General features: G+C 42.2%; 3 protein-coding genes across 3 annotated transcripts; 1 reads left to right on the forward strand and 2 right to left on the reverse strand.

Annotated features, from left to right (window-relative positions):
• The first annotated feature begins 444 nt into the window (after window positions 1–444).
• On the forward strand, window positions 445–8,204 carry LOC118120238 (polypeptide N-acetylgalactosaminyltransferase 5). Its single transcript, XM_035175010.2, has 10 exons — window positions 445–1,805; window positions 1,890–2,056; window positions 3,119–3,238; window positions 4,552–4,687; window positions 4,818–4,937; window positions 5,029–5,146; window positions 5,236–5,565; window positions 6,378–6,458; window positions 6,840–6,998; window positions 7,218–8,204. The coding sequence occupies exons 1-10, from the start codon at window positions 799–801 to the stop codon at window positions 7,359–7,361; spliced, it is 2,382 nt and encodes a 793-aa protein (XP_035030901.1). The 5' UTR covers window positions 445–798; the 3' UTR covers window positions 7,362–8,204.
• Window positions 8,195–9,913, reverse strand: LOC118120239 (ermin). The gene is made up of 2 exons (XM_035175011.2): window positions 9,158–9,913; window positions 8,195–9,059 (listed from the first exon to the last, which is right to left on the reverse strand). The coding sequence occupies exons 1-2, from the start codon at window positions 9,660–9,662 to the stop codon at window positions 8,695–8,697; spliced, it is 870 nt and encodes a 289-aa protein (XP_035030902.1). The 5' UTR covers window positions 9,663–9,913; the 3' UTR covers window positions 8,195–8,694.
• Window positions 9,914–11,222: 1,309 nt separating this feature from the next.
• Window positions 11,223–15,149, reverse strand: LOC118120420 (cytohesin 1 interacting protein). Its single transcript, XM_035175306.2, has 8 exons — window positions 14,817–15,149; window positions 14,441–14,484; window positions 14,209–14,263; window positions 13,932–14,034; window positions 13,625–13,718; window positions 13,469–13,535; window positions 12,673–12,739; window positions 11,223–12,445 (listed from the first exon to the last, which is right to left on the reverse strand). The coding sequence occupies exons 1-8, from the start codon at window positions 15,132–15,134 to the stop codon at window positions 11,967–11,969; spliced, it is 1,227 nt and encodes a 408-aa protein (XP_035031197.1). The 5' UTR covers window positions 15,135–15,149; the 3' UTR covers window positions 11,223–11,966.
• Between the last annotated feature and the right edge of the window lie 228 nt (window positions 15,150–15,377).

The following is a 15,377-nucleotide window of genomic DNA, read 5'->3' on the forward strand; positions in this document are numbered from 1 at the left end:
ACTGTGAAGCTGACGCATTCATATCTGCATGCATTTTGAATGCAGGTGTTTCATTCAATCACATTGCCATTGGTTGGACTAGGCCCCTTAGTGTATATCGTGTATATTGCTTATAATTGTGTATATTGTGTATAAAAGTGTTTATAGTGAATAATAGTGTATATTGTGTATATTGTGTATAAAAGTGTATATTGTAAATAAAAGTGTATATTGTGTATATAATGTATATTGTGTATAATAGTGTATATAGTGCATATAGTGCATATTGTGTATAATAGTGTATATAGTGCATATAGTGCATATTGTGTATACTCCATATCGACCTAACTTTCTCGCACACTTTCCTCTTTTACTGCTTTGTTTTGAAGGCGGAATTTAGCACTTCCTGTTCCGCCTCCACTTCCTCTCGATGCCTTTACTCTGGACTCGGCGCAGGTTGACGCGTTTCCTGTCCGCTGGACAAATCAGAGCGCAGCGTCGCCGCAGTAGGGCTCACGTTCTACGTCCTCATACGAAACCTCCGCGTGCCAAGGAAACTTCAGAACAACTTTTGTCTCGGGGAGAAGTTGGTGGAGCCACGCAGACATGGGTCCGGGAGGCTGGACGTGATACCAGGACTACAGCGTGTGTATGTGTGTGCGTGTATGTACGTGTGTGTGTGTGTGACAGCTCTAATGTTTGGAGCATGCCACGCAGGCAGCTGATCTCCATAGAGCTGAGAAAACCTCCCGTTCAAAACACAAGAGGCGTCACTTCAACACTTTTCGTCCCCCCGAGGTTTTTCCACAAGTTTGCACCATGATGAAGGTGAGGAGATACATGCGGGACAGTGGGAGGATCCTCGCCTTCGTGTTCGTCGCCTCTGTCGTCTGGCTCCTGTTCGACATGGCTGCGCTGCGCATTTCCTTCAACGACCCGAGCAGTCTGCTGCTGAAAGAGAGGATGGTCAAGGAGAGGGGGCTCTCCAGGCTGCAGGCCAGCACCACCCAAGTGATGAAGAGGAGGTTCAGACACCCGGTGCAGAAGGTGGACCCGGCTGTCAAGCTCCCGGTGAAAGACTCTCTCGGCCCGGGAATCGACCTGGCAGAGGTGTACAGACGTGGAAGAGGAGGGAGGCAGGAGCAGCTGATCAAGGGGAAACCTGTGGATAATCAGCCCAAGGATGGTCTGTTTAAAAAGGATGCTCCTAAACATGAGGAAGGGGCAAGGCATGGCGCCCCCGTGGAGAAGAAAGCGGTCAACTTGGATCTGAATGAGGCAAAGTTAGAGAAAAGCAATGTGGTAGATGTTCCTAAGGAAGTGGCGTTGCCTGCCGAAGGGTCTGATGAGATCCAGGTGCCCGACTCAAAGAAAGAAGCTGGAGCCATTGTGGAGAAATCAGACTCAAAGAAAGTCCAGGACAAAGTGGCCCATTCCGAGGAGGCACACCCTGCTGAAACAACACCCAAACCTGTCCAACCCGAGGATGTCAAAGACGAGCAGAAAGAGCAGAGGCAGGAGAAGGAGACTGGTAAGAAGGATGTAGTCCCACCGAAGCAGCCTCGTAAACCAGTAGAGCCCCAAGCAGGAGAGGGTTCAAAGGTCAAGGCCACCAGAAAACCAGGGGGTGTCCACAAAGTGCTCTCCCTGGATGTGACTCTCAGTCCCAGAGACGAAAAAGCTTTGGGACAGTTCGGTCTGGCAGCGCTGGTCGGCAACGACGAAGAAGCAGAGGTGAGGAGGAGATGGGATGAAGGTCATTTTAATGTCCACCTGAGCGACCAGATCCCGTTGGACCGCGCCATCCCGGACACCAGGCCCGAGATGTGAGTGTCCCTCCGCACATCTTAACCTCTCAAACAGCCTCAACTGCAAATCTGACTCGTGTCTTTCTTGCTTGTGCTCTCAAGGTGTACACGCAATCTGGTCCATGACGACCTGCCCTCCACCAGCGTGATCTTCTGTTTCGTGGACGAGGTGTGGTCCACGCTCCTGCGCTCCGTGCACAGTGTGATCAACAGATCTCCAGAGCACCTGCTCAAAGAGATCATCCTGGTGGATGATTTCAGCACCAGAGGTAACAGTGTCCTGAGGGTCTCACGGGGAGAGGGTCTCAAATACTGCCAACACCAGAAAACTCATATTAAAGGGATAGTTCACCGAAAAAGGGAAATTCTTCCATTATCTACTCACCACTATGCCGATGGAGGGGTAGGTGAAGTGTTCCGGTCCACAAAACACAAACAGGAGTTTCAGGGGTAAACAGCATTGCAGCCAAATCCAATACAATTGGAGTAACTGTGGGACAGATTCTTCAAACGTGAAAAATCAACAGAAAAAACATAAATTGCCTCCGTACTGCTCGTGTTGTTTCATCCAAGTGTCCGTAAGCGGGCATTTACACCATGAGGAGGATACCAGAGGACATTTAGGCTAAAAACATGATGATAAATGACGCCGTTTCAAGTCGAATACGGATGTCGGGCTTCCCGACACTTGGATGACACCACACGAGCAGCATCAAGGCAATTTATGTTTGAAGAATCTGTCCCCCAGTTACTTTAATTGTGTTGTGAAGAAGCATGGGATTATGGGAATTGTTGTCTTCACCCCCATTGCAGTTTGTGCTTTACTGGGAGAGCTTTAGCAACAGAGCGCTCAGCAAACGCAATGAATAAACTTGATCTATTACAAGTGACCAATACAAACAGTGGTTAAGTGAAAGGTGACCAAAGTGAACGTTGTGTGTCTTAGAGTCCCGTCCCTCTTTATTTACTCATAACACTAAGGCAGCAGCTCACTGTTATATTTATTATGGATTAATCTGTTCAGTATTTCTAATAAACAAATTGTTTAGTTTATAAAAAAGAGAGTTCCATCACAGGTTCTTATATTATATGAAACTTTAGCTAATTATCATATTTAAGAATGTCAAGCATTTTTTACATTTCATCAGTCATTGAGGAATCTACTAGTTGTAGCTCTGCTGCATAACAAGCAAACACAGTCTTCAGATATCACCAGCAATCCTGGAAGTTCAACCTCAGTGTTTCTAATGATCATTAATATTGTGAAGTGCTCGTGTACGTTTTCTTTTCCTTGTGTGCAGTATTTTCACTGCTCTCTTGTTCCCCTGTAGATTATCTGAAGGAGCCTCTGGACAAGTACATGTCCCAGTTTCCCAAAGTGCGAATCATTCGTCTGAAGGAGCGTGAGGGTCTGATCAGAGCCAGGCTCGCCGGGGCTGCTGTCGCCAAAGGTAAAGATATCATTTACTGTCTTCACTGAATGGTTCATACATACACAGGTGATCAGGACTGAACGAGGGCGTGAATAAGAATCCACATAAATATGTCAAATACGTCATGGTCGGAGTTTGAACCTGAGAATACTCAGTATACTCCAAATAATGGATTTCCTTGCTTCACAAGCTCATGAATGCTGTTGTATGACACTAACAAACGTGACATGGACAGAAACACTGTACAACCGGACATACAGGTCTGCAGCTCTCATAAATGAGCTCATCAGATAAGAAGTATGTCATTGTTGTGCAAGTGCATATTTTAGAATTAGTTACAGACTTTTTAAATAGACAACAACCTGTGTGTGTGTGTGTGTGTGTGTGTGTGTGTGTGTGTGTGTGTGTGTGTGTGTGTGTGTGTGTGTGTGTGTGTGTGTGTGTGTGTGTGTGTGTGTGTGTGTGTGTGTGTGTGTGTGTGTGTGTGTGTGTGTACAATTAAATTAGAACATGCTTTCTCATGCAGTGAAAACATTAACAGTGTAATCTTCACTTTCTGGTTTAGTCGATTGAGTTTTATCTCTGGTATCATCGTCTCTGTTTGTGAAACTCTAAATAGACACAGATACATTTACAGAAAGCCTGTGACTTTGTGTCTTTTGAAAATCCTAAATTATTTCTTAGCTTTTTGCAGCTACGTGTGTCCTATCGTGCTCATTCGATTACACAAAATGCACAAAGTAACAGATTCTGAAAGTTCATATATGTAACTACAATGGCACTCAGGAGAGCACATACCTCTGCCACGGTCAAACAATCCTACACATGATTGTCAAGCTCTTAAAGTAGAAATATAAAAGAAAAAAGGAAGTGCTATGGGGACCTAAATGAATCATTTGTCATAAAATAGTCCTACGCTGTCGAACATCAAGATCTATAATTATAATAATAATAGTAATTATAACGTACATTTTTATACTTCCTTTCAAAGGACCCAAGGAGACTTTACATATTTAAGTGAGAAAGACATGTTTAAGGTGACAAAGACAAGGTATTGCACAGAAAAGAGTTATAACTGTCTGCAAAAAACTAATGAATCTTAAAGCAGTGGCATTAAAAACTAGCACATTTAGTTGCATTGCAATATTACATATACGGCATAATATTATTATTGTATTTATTATCATTGTAGGAAAAACTCTACTACTGTCCTGTCATACGTATTAGTCCCTCAACAAGCATCTGCCTTTCGGTGTTAAAGGGTCCCATTGTTAATCTGCAGATAAGGTTGTTTGTATAACTGCAGCAGGATGTTTGCTCTCCTCATGCAGGAGATGTCCTCACCTTCCTGGACTCCCACGTCGAGTGCAACGTGGGCTGGCTGGAGCCGCTCCTGGAGAGAGTGTATCAGGATCGCAGGAAGGTTCCCTGTCCAGTTATTGAAGTCATCAGTGACAAGGACTTGAGGTGACTGAATGAAACTGCACGTGACAAACCAGACAGAGGCTGCCGTCGTGATTTTTAGAGTAATGTTGAACGTGGAATTGAAGATCTGTCACTTTGACTAAGAGCTTCTGTTCTGGCTCTTTCTCTTCAGTTATAATCTGATCGACAACTTCCAAAGAGGTATTTTCAAATGGCCTATGGTATTTAGCTGGAGCGCAGTACCAGATAGCTACATAAAGAAGACCAACATGACCATCGCAGATCCCATCAGGTACTTTAAGTTGTTTTCATGCTGATCCTCTGTTCATTCTTTCTGTTCACGTTTTATTGAGCTTAATATATATATATTTTAAATCTCCCAGGTGTCCAGTTATGGCTGGAGGCCTTTTCTCCATCGACAAAAAATACTTCTATGAGCTCGGTTCCTATGACCCAGGCCTGGATGTGTGGGGTGGGGAGAACATGGAGATTTCCTTTAAGGTATAATTCTGAAGTTATTTATTCATGAATATTGACCTTAGTTGTTCGGGATCTTCCCTGACGTAACTCCTCATCTGACATTTCAACAGATCTGGATGTGCGGAGGGGAAATCGAGATCATCCCCTGCTCTCGAGTGGGGCACATTTTCCGAGGACAGAACCCGTACAAATTCCCCAAAGACAGGCATAAGACGGTGGCGCGCAACCTCGCCAGGGTGGTGGAGGTCTGGCTGGACGGATACAAGGACCTCTTCTACGGCCACGGCTACCACCACCTGCTGGACAAGACGGCCACCAACATCGGCAACCTCACCGACCAGATGGAGCTGAGGAAGAGGCTGAAATGCAAGAGTTTCAAGTGGTACCTGGACAACGTGTATCCGGACATGGTGGCTCCTTTAGTCAAAGCTGAAGGCATGGTATGTGAATTCTCTGCAGGAGCTCGTATTGCACGTATGTTTTTGTCTCTGTGTTTTGTTCACACGTCGGGTCAGTTTTGATAAGGAGTTCACAGAAGAGATGATAGCAGCTTCACGATCATTTAGGGAAAACGTAAACAAAGAAACACCCAGTTTCCTCTGGGTCTTAAAAAATATTTTTAAAAGTCTACAATTCAATAATCTGAATCTGACTTTATGATTATTAAATACCTTAAAATATAACATACTATGTAGGTCTTAATTATGTCAGCATTCATTTAACGCTGCTTCCGTCCTGTTTTAAATTTAGTTTTTTATTTTCAAAAGAAATATTTTGGTAGCTTACTTGGTTAGTAATGTCTCTGTGTGTTGTAGTTCTTTCTCAGGATACAGATATTAGCACGCTGTAATAAAACTACAAATAAGACCAACGTGGAACTGATCACTGATGGTACAAACACCCCAGTCAGAATTTATCACAGCCTGTAGTTTGCGAGGTAACGTGGCGTTTCACTCTCGGCTACTGTATACTACTTCCACTTATCTTCTGTCCTGGGGAAGCGTAAGTAATTCTGACATTCCCCTACATCTGTCCCAGTTCACAGAGGTCTTACAAATCATTCATCATGGTCCTAAAAAGGTCTTAAATAGTCTTAATTTTAACTTGTTGAAACCTGCAGAAAACCCTGCAAACAGAGACTGTGGTTGTTCTCTTTATTCAGTCAGGATTCATTAAAGTAATAAAAATAGCAACTAGTCAACAAATGTTGTTTCATTTGTTTAAAATGTCCATCTCCTCATTTTCCCTGTAGGTTTTTAACCTTGGCTTGAGAAAATGTCTCAGTCTGCAGAAAAGCTCCCTGTCCTTCGAGATATGTGATCTCAGTAAACAGGTAGGTGTCTTTATTTTATTTAACATATTATTTGACAGCAAATAAACCATCTTTATGAGTAATTCAATTGTATTCATCGTTAACTTGAGTATTAGCAAACATTGTACTATTTCAGATTTGTCTCGGTGCTTCTGAGGACAGCAGGCACACTTTAGTGTCATGACTGTGGAAACAGGAATAGACTTAGAGTCCAACATAGGACCAAAGCCACCATAAACAAGGGTGGAGCTCAAGACAAGACCGGGCTTTTCTAAATGTGGTCTTCTTGGATTCAGAAACAGCTCCGCTGAGCCATCATTCAACATCTTTCAACATCTTTCAGCTTTTCACAGAGCCTAATTATATTCTTGGCACTCCCATGTTTTTCTCTCTGGTTTTTAGAGTCAGCACTTTAATCACACCTGGATGAGGCACATTCGCCAGCAGGACCTGTGCATCGCTCCCCAAGGCAAAGGCAAAGGCAACGGCGTCGCTTTAGAATCATGTGACAATGCCAAGCTTGACATACGCTGGTTCCATCAATCCACCAACTCAGCTCTGGTAGGCTGGTTTTGAGTGTCCTGTTTACTTTGTTTCTATCTTTGTATTTTTCTCTTTCCCCTGTTCCAACTCTGGCGCTGAAGGAATTCTTTGTATTCAAAGGTCAGGATTGCCCTGCTTCAAATCCAGCAGAAGCTAAATGTTGCCATGTTGTAGGATCAGTATTTAGAGGCTAAAGCTTTGTTCGTTAATTATGTTTCCTGTTTTGTCTTTGTGAAGGCGGAGCACCTCATATCGGAGTCTGTGTCCCACCACATGTGCCTGGAGGCGGGGCCTCAGGGTGACTCTGTTTACCTCAAGCCGTGTGTGCACACCAACGCCTTCCAAAAGTGGCAGTTCACACACTACCACCACATTCAGTGACGAGACTGACCTCGGTCTTCTTTTAATGCGTAGAACAAGCACTCCAGAGACGTTCAGTGGCCTGACTCTGCAGAACGGTTTGTTGTCTGACCTCAAAACACGGGACTGCCCGCAGGAAACTGGAGACGCTTCGGTGGCAGTGACACTTGTGGTGTAAAGCAGACGGTGTGGGGGGGATGTGCAATGTTTCTAATGTCCTTTTAATTCATCGGCGTGGACTGACCTCGAGTTTATACATTTATACGCCAGAGATAATAGGGATTTTTTCTGTTTATGGAGGTTTGCACAGGAAGTTTCAAATGTTTTACAAAAACATTCTTTACCGTGGTATGTGGGGGGAGTTTATTATTTTTGTTTGTTTTTTTTCAAAACTGGGCTACAGGCGAGAGCCCATGGAAGAACACTCCAACACTAATTTCTTTTGTACAACATTATTTCACTATACCAAAGATTAAAAAAAAAAAAAAGATGAAAGAGTGCCTCATAGATTGTAAAAAATGTTCCCACTGGAGGAGCTAAGTAACATAATGAATTCAATTGCATGTAAAGTACAATTTATTTGTTTGTATAAAACGTTTCACATCTGCTTTTTAGATGTGTTTTGTATTATGAGGCTCTCGGGTGGAATGGCTGCTTCTCTGGTTTCTAATGTTGTCATTTAGCTGTAGATTTTGTTTTGTGGTCTGTTGTATGATTTTTTTTTTTGTCACTAGGGGGAAGTGTTAGATCGTTACACCGAACAAACCTGTGCTGTGATTTCCTGATTATCACACCGGATAACCACAAACTGAAAATGCATTTTCTTGAGAAAGTAAAACGGATGACGATAAAGATTTAATTGCATATCTCTTTATTATTATTATTTTTTTTCCTACTGTGTGGATAAGTACGCAGGCTTAGTTAATCACTCAACAATGCTTCATCTAATAGTTTCACTACTCAGTCTCTCCAGAGGTTTAGATCCTGAAGCTCTAATGCCAAACAACCTCTTACTTATTACAGTTAGTCGGATTATAAATCTCAGAGCTTCTTATTTATTTAATCTGCTGTTTAAATACCTGCCTTACATAATGATGTTTCCAGGCTGAAACCAAATGAAGAGCCAAGAGACTCCTCTCATGTTAGAGACTGCAAAACAGATAGTTACAGTTCATTTTGTCTGTTAGTTCTGTTTGTACTGGAGAGTTATATCAAACACTTTCAATGCAATCTACAAGTCGATTTTAATACTAATAATAAATATGGATGTGTGATAGGGTTAGGTGATATAGGAAACATGTAATCAGTTTCCTTTAACACTCGTTCTTTGCTTTGGTTCATATCCAGCAGTTTCTTACAAGTTCATAATCATGTACTCAAACTCATCGATCTTCTGGCGGGTGTTGCCTCGGCGGATCTTGCGGTAGGACACTGTGCTGTACTTGGACAAGTTGACGTGATCGAAGGATTTCTCGTCAGCGGGTTTCTTCTGTGCAGGCAGGGTGGAGTAGCCCCGACAGGTGGAGCCCTGACGAAACTCCACAGGATCATGGCAGTTAGGGTCCTGCTCAGGCCTCTGCTTTTCCTTCATTCTTCTATCACCTGATATCTGGACGTCTGCCTCCTCCCTCAGCCTCGTACAACTCTCCTCCTTAGTCACATGTAAAGATTCAGGATTTGGGGTCTGAGCCTCTTTCTCATCTGTGACTTGTAGATTTGCTGAAAGGGGAAGGAAGAGAGAAAAACCTTTTGTACTCTTGTAAAAACCTTCCCTATCAATCAATTTCACCACACAAAAATACCAAACTCCCTCTTACCTGTGTCTGATGATGCATCTGGCCCAGCCTGTGTTTGCACGTCTGCATTTGTACAGTTTGGCTGCAGAGATTCTCCGCTAGTGCTCACTAAGGTCTCTGGACTGGGATCAGCCTCTGCTCCTGCATGTGTAGAATCTGACTCATGCACGAGTTCAATCTTTTGACTCTGGAGCTCTTGGCATTCCTCTTCTCGCTCTGTCAGGAGAGTCGTTGGCTTCTCCATCTCTAAATTGTCCTTGTCAACGTCCCTCTGAGGGACGGGTTCTGCACCAGCATCACAAGATGCGTCGCCTTTTACATCCTGATGAGTTTGGTCTTCATCGCTGTAGAACACAGAGTCGTCTCCTTCCTCCATCAACCACACATCTCTCTCCTCAGGCTGATCCAGGGACTGCAGGGCCTCCACCGTGAACCCCCCGATGATCTCCAGCACTTGGGACACCAGTGCATTTTCTTCCTCTACCGTGAGTCTCGGGGGCTTTGGAGGTGGCTGGCTTGTCTCCATCTCCGTCCGTCTGGTTTTCTTTCCTCTGTGATGTTAAAAATAAAACAGCTCTAATGCTCTAAGTTGTTCTTTGCAGAGGTAAACATCAAAGGTTAAATATCCTCAGACTCGGCTGCTCCAGCGTTCCAAATGTGTCCTCAAAACACTGGTTTCTGTCCAGCATTGTCTAAAAGTTGGAAAAGAATCTGTGTAAGGTCCAGCTCTGTAGTGGTACCATGTCATTCTGTGTGCGTGCTGAAATCACTGAAGAACAGGGGTTTTGTTGTGGACCCAACAAAGCTTCTTTGTTGCTCTGGCATCTGCATATAGAGCGATTGTACTCATTCTCTAATCTCTGCTGGGTGACTACCTCTCCTCTGTAACGTTTTCAGTCTGGATTAACATTCTTCACATAGGTTTTCTTCTAAGTATTTTACAGACTGAAACTGTAACGTCCTTGCACGTCCTGAGACCAAGCCCCGTTAGGTCTTGAGTTTTAAATGCATGATGGGAACTGTTGGGTTTCTCTATAATTTTAAGGTCTTAACGTTATGATTTGGCTTTTAAATTGGACTGAACAGAATCTTTTATTGCAATCGAATCTTATTTGCCATGGACTTTTGTGTGACGCACTTAGTAACCTCGTTTAGATAAGTGCTATACAAATAAAAGTTGTAAAGATGTTAAGTAAGACGCCTGAAAGGCTGTCATAACAGTGGACGCAGTAAAGTAGCTTAGTACATTTACTCAAGTACTCTAGGTACCCTACTTTGAAAGAGTCACATTTATCTGAGAGCTGAAGCGACATCTTTTTAGTTAAAGATTTTACAAAAGAAATGTGATCTTAGAGGTTAAATCATTGGTTCCCAACTGTTTGGGCTTGTACTATCTTGCAAAAGCTCTTGTGTCTAATTGAGGCCCCTTGCCACATTTCAAGTGAAGTGAATTATTAACATTTCAGACACATTGATGCATCTGTCTTTATATAATAATGTACTGTCAGGGGACATTTTACTGCATGACCATGTACCTGTACTTTTGTTGCTTAAGGTAATTTCTGTACTGAGACATATATTTGTTTCTTTTTTTTTGTATATAAATCTTTATCTATATTTATACATTAAAAAAACTATTTAACATATTTTATATTTTGTACAAATTTCATTTTCTTCTCCAAAATGCAGTTTGAAAAATAAATGATCTCTCTCTCCACCTGTTCAAATAAAGTGCATCATTATTTGTGAATAGTAACAATAAACAGTAAGAAAGCAGGTAATTTGTCAAAATGTAATGATGCATGTAGCTCTCTCTCTCTCTCTCTCTCTCTCTCTCTCTCTCTCACCCCCTCTGCAGCAGGAAACCAGAGAAGTACGACTTATTACAGGAAACGTGGTGCTGCTTTGCATAAGTTTTATAGCTTCTATTTGAAAACTATCGTAATTTCTCCAAAATAACCTGCATCATTAACAGACGTTTTATTAGAGTTAAGTTGTAATAAGTCAAACCTTTACTGTTGAAACCGTAACTTTAAAATGACTGTGCATTATTATCAGTTAGTGACAGAAAACACAGGCAGGTTTATAAAACTTAACAAGTATATTATGTTTGAATGCATTTACAAATATTTTGCATCATGGTCGTGTGTAAAAATGCTACAGAATGAGTCAATCATTTACTTTACACTCAAATGTGAAACATATACATTTACAAGAAGCAGTTTCAGTTCTTCCGACCAACGAAAGTGAGGCGTATGAAAATAATTTTAGAAATGAAAACAGGTAAGTTGTACCCATACCCACATCCTGTTTTGAGCTGAGCAGACGTCAACGCGGGCTTTGTAAAAATAGTCATTCTCATTTATACAAGTCACAATAGTCACATTTTAAAATCCAAGGTGATTTTTACCTCCACCAAGGAGGTTATGTTTTCACCCTGGTCCATTTGTTTGTTTGTTTGCAAGCAAGATACAACTTGGTGGAAGGACACAGTCTGGGGGGGACAGTTGACTGTTGGCCTTGGCAGAGGATTGTGCTGTACTGAATGCTTTCTAGTTACAAACTGTGATTAGGACATGAGAAAAAACATTTATTAAAGTTATGTGGGTAAATAATTTTGTTTTTTAGACATTACAATCTGATGCAAACCTTAATTCAAACACTTCACAGTTTCATAATGCTTTTGTGCCAGGCTCATCTCAAAAGTTCAGGAGACCCTTCACAATGTCTGTCTCCATTAAAGCCAATGCTTATGATTTTTAAAGAACCTTTTTGAGCATGAAAACCCTTGTTAGTATGTAGAGGAGACGAGGAGCGTGTGAACAACAAGTCACTGAGTGTTTGTCTCATCCTCCTCAACTGATCGCTGGAGTCCAGGAATCAACTTGAGGATGTGTTTGCGAACACTGGCTCGCCGGCTTTTCCTGGGCAGGGTCCCAAACAAGGAGGTGATCCTCGTCTCATCCCACGAGGGAGAGAGGGAGCTGCTGCTGCCGTCGAAGCTGGAGCTGCTGGAGCGGCCGATGGAATGTTGGTGGTGGTGATGATGGCCGGAGCTCAGTGAGAACCTGCTGGAGCTGTCCTTCGAGTGGAAATCTCTGGAGAAGAAGCAGCTGTCGTCTGTGGTGCTGGCTGCACTGCAGGGGCTGGGGGAGCACATGTCCCCAAACACGCTGACCTGGTCACTGTCATCAGTCGCAGCACTCCTGTAGCTACTGTCACTGGAAAAACGCCGGCCATGTGTGCGGCCTGTGGGGGAGCTCAAAGAGGAGTCTGTGGAGAGGTGGAAGCTGCTGTCGTTCAAGTTACCTGAAAGCACAATCAAGTTCCAGTTAGTGAGAACTCCAGCTGTCGAGAAGTTTGAAAAAGGAAGTTCGTCACTAGCTTCTGGAGTTCATATCTCTGGGGAACTCCTTCATCCAATTTAGCTTGAGCTCACACTTCAATTCGCAGGAGTAACAGTGTCGCTTCAGAGAGACGACACTGACTGTGAGAAAGGAAGTGCTTGTGGTTTGACAGCTGAAGCAAAGGCTCACCTCGCATCAGACGTTTTTCCTGTAATGTCAGCACTTGCAGCTCCACCCGTTTCTCATGTAGTGATTGCTGTATGGGCAAAAAAATACAAAAAAAACACAGTGGTTTAATTCTAAGTAATTTCTTAACTGATGCATTCAGAAGTTTTACCAACAAATACAATCTCTCAGTCTGACATGTAAAGTTATATTCATGCGGTAGGTCAACTGGTATTTAAATGCAGTGGTGCAGTTTTGCTCATTTAGACAAATGTTTGGCTTTTATCATGTGGTAAAGGTCATATGGGGACCTACAGGGTTCAATTCTGGGGCCCATGTTATTGTCACTGAATTGTTTATGTGTACAAGGTGTGTCTGTTTATGCACTTTACTGGACTCTATATTATCATTTTAAGTGTGTATATGTGAATTTGAATTTCTGTCCTGTAAAGTACTTTTTGACTCTTATGATAAATAAACTTTACTTACTTATTTTTATATTAATATTAGTGGGTTTTTATTGTTTTAGTCTTTAGTCTTTAGTCTATTCATGTTATTGTTAATTTGCTGACTCTCATAGGTAGTCATATTAATTTCTGCATGTTAATTTTGTATTTCAGAATTTTCTTGAAATTTTTACAATATTATAGAGGCTTTAAAATAAGCCTGTTGGGTTGTCTGCTTGCCTCTGCACTGTTTATTAATTGTCATTTTTCTTTTCATTTTTTTTCTGGGCTAAATAAAAATCTACAATCTACAAAAATCTACAGTGTCATACACATCATGTCCATTTAAGAAAGGCAGGGCTGAAGAGACGCACCTTGAGCAGGTTCACCCTCTTCTCCAGCTCTATCTGCTTCACCACGTTCCCACATACAGTCTCCATCCTGGAATCACAACATGTCACACAACGTTACACACACCCTTTCAACACAAACGCTGTTATCAGGCTGTTTCTATCATTGCTGTCACTCACATCAGACTGTTGGTTGATTCTCTTATCAGAGCAAGTATGTCCTGATGAGACAACCCTTCGATACTGACCCCGTTGATGGTGACGATCACATCGCCTACAGTGAATGAGGATGTAAAAAAAAAGGGAAGTAATAAATTACGAGAAGACAAGTTTGTGTTATATTGTTTTTGAGCATCAGCGTGGGTGTGGGTGGGTGGGTGGGTAGGATAGTAAGTTACATGTGTTGCAAGATATATTTCTGTCAATCTATGCACACCAGAAATATACAATGAGGTTTGACAGTTGTCTATGTGTATGGAAGCTTCACCTGCGGTCAGGCCTGCGCTCTCTGCAGCACTGTCCTCCTGCACGTTGCTCACAGAAGTGCACATCTCCACTGCAGAGATGTTCTTCAGCTGCAGTCCGTAGGTCTGCAACCAAAGACAAACGTGTCACAAAGGTGCCAAAATAATAATTTCCACAAAAAACCGTGAACATAGAGCTTTTGAACATAGAATGAGCCTTAAAATGATCCTGAAATTAGAGCTGAGAAAGCATGAAACTTACGCTTGATTATAGTTTTTATAAAATGTTATGAAGCTTACCTGAATTTCAAACCCGAATGTTTCATTGTCTTGCTTTTCCAGTACAATTGTTGTCCTGTGCAAATGAACAAGGAAGGAACTTAGGAACTTCTCTCTACAGTATGTACATTGTTCCTTTTAATCGAAAAAAAAAAAAAGCAAAAATAAAAAAAAAGCAATATATAGTCTTTTACATGCAGTAAAGCCACGGGAGAGACCCAGACAAATTGCACATCGGGTTTGATAGATTTACCTTTGTGGGTCAGAGTAGTCGACCAGTGAGTTGGTTCGTTTGGGCTGCAAACAGAGAAATGCAAATTTCTTCATTAAAACAATAAAAATGATTTATTTTGAAGCCTCCATGAAGCTAAATAAGTGAGAACATGTTGATCCTATAGTGTTACATAACTGAAAAGATTAAAATTGTTAAAAGGCTTTTGGGCAGTTGCAGGGAGCTGCTGTGTTTATACTTGTACTTATGTTTCTCGTTTCAAAAACAATAATGTAAAAGAAAAAACTAGCTTCAATCTTATGTGGGTATTTTGTGATATTTCACTAAACTTTCGATTTAATTTTTTCACTTTACATCTTTTTTTAAATCATATGCTACACTTGAGTAATGGTCTCACCTTGCAGTCTCGGGGCAGTGAGCTTGTGTTCTGCCGGTGTCGATCATTGTTCCCCCTCAGGGAACGTCGGGACCACAGAGAACGTTTCTTCCTGTGAGTGTTATCCACAATCTCTTGACTGCCCTGGCGTTGAAGCCCATTGGAATTCATGGTGGACTGCATGGTGGAGTAGTCCTCAAAGCACCATCCTGTCCTGCCGCAGCAGCTCTGACTGTGTGGCCCGGCCCCGCTGTGCAGCCAAGAGTAAAATGTGTCAAAGCGGAAATCCACATCATGTGATGATTGTGGTGGACCCGCATCTGCAAAACACAGCCTCATATACGCGCTTTCCTGTTCACCTCTTTTAACTCTTGTTCTCGAGAAGGCTTGGTCTGTCGTTTAGAAAAGAAAAGGAAGTACAATGTTTAATTCCCCTTCAAACAGTCCCTTTCCTTTTCTGCAGTCTTAGCAATTCGATTTATGGTCTGTCAGAAATCAGTAATGCATGAGAAACTGCCACCTCATGCCTCCAACACAGCCACCTGCCCCCAGCCTGTCTCACTCTCACTTTCTCAATGGGCT

This window comes from Hippoglossus stenolepis, chromosome 13 (genome assembly GCF_022539355.2).
Source record: "Hippoglossus stenolepis isolate QCI-W04-F060 chromosome 13, HSTE1.2, whole genome shotgun sequence".
Classification (NCBI taxonomy): domain Eukaryota; kingdom Metazoa; phylum Chordata; class Actinopteri; order Pleuronectiformes; family Pleuronectidae; genus Hippoglossus; species Hippoglossus stenolepis.

Coding starts and splice junctions, on each gene's coding strand:
- LOC118120420 (XM_035175306.2), bottom strand. CDS start 15,134: ATGAGGCTGTGTTTTGCAGATGCGGGTCCACCACAATCATCACATGAT. Junction 14,485..14,816: donor CACTGCCCCGAGACTGCAAG/GTGAGACCATTA, acceptor CTCTGTTTGCAG/CCCAAACGAACCAACTCACT. Junction 13,536..13,624: donor GAATCAACCAACAGTCTGAT/GTGAGTGACAGC, acceptor TTGTGATTCCAG/GATGGAGACTGTATGTGGGA.
- LOC118120238 (XM_035175010.2), top strand. CDS start 799: ATGATGAAGGTGAGGAGATACATGCGGGACAGTGGGAGGATCCTCGCC. Junction 1,806..1,889: donor CCGGACACCAGGCCCGAGAT/GTGAGTGTCCCT, acceptor TGTGCTCTCAAG/GTGTACACGCAATCTGGTCC. Junction 5,147..5,235: donor ACATGGAGATTTCCTTTAAG/GTATAATTCTGA, acceptor ACATTTCAACAG/ATCTGGATGTGCGGAGGGGA.
- LOC118120239 (XM_035175011.2), bottom strand. CDS start 9,662: ATGGAGACAAGCCAGCCACCTCCAAAGCCCCCGAGACTCACGGTAGAG. Junction 9,060..9,157: donor AGATGCATCATCAGACACAG/GTAAGAGGGAGT, acceptor TTCCCCTTTCAG/CAAATCTACAAGTCACAGAT.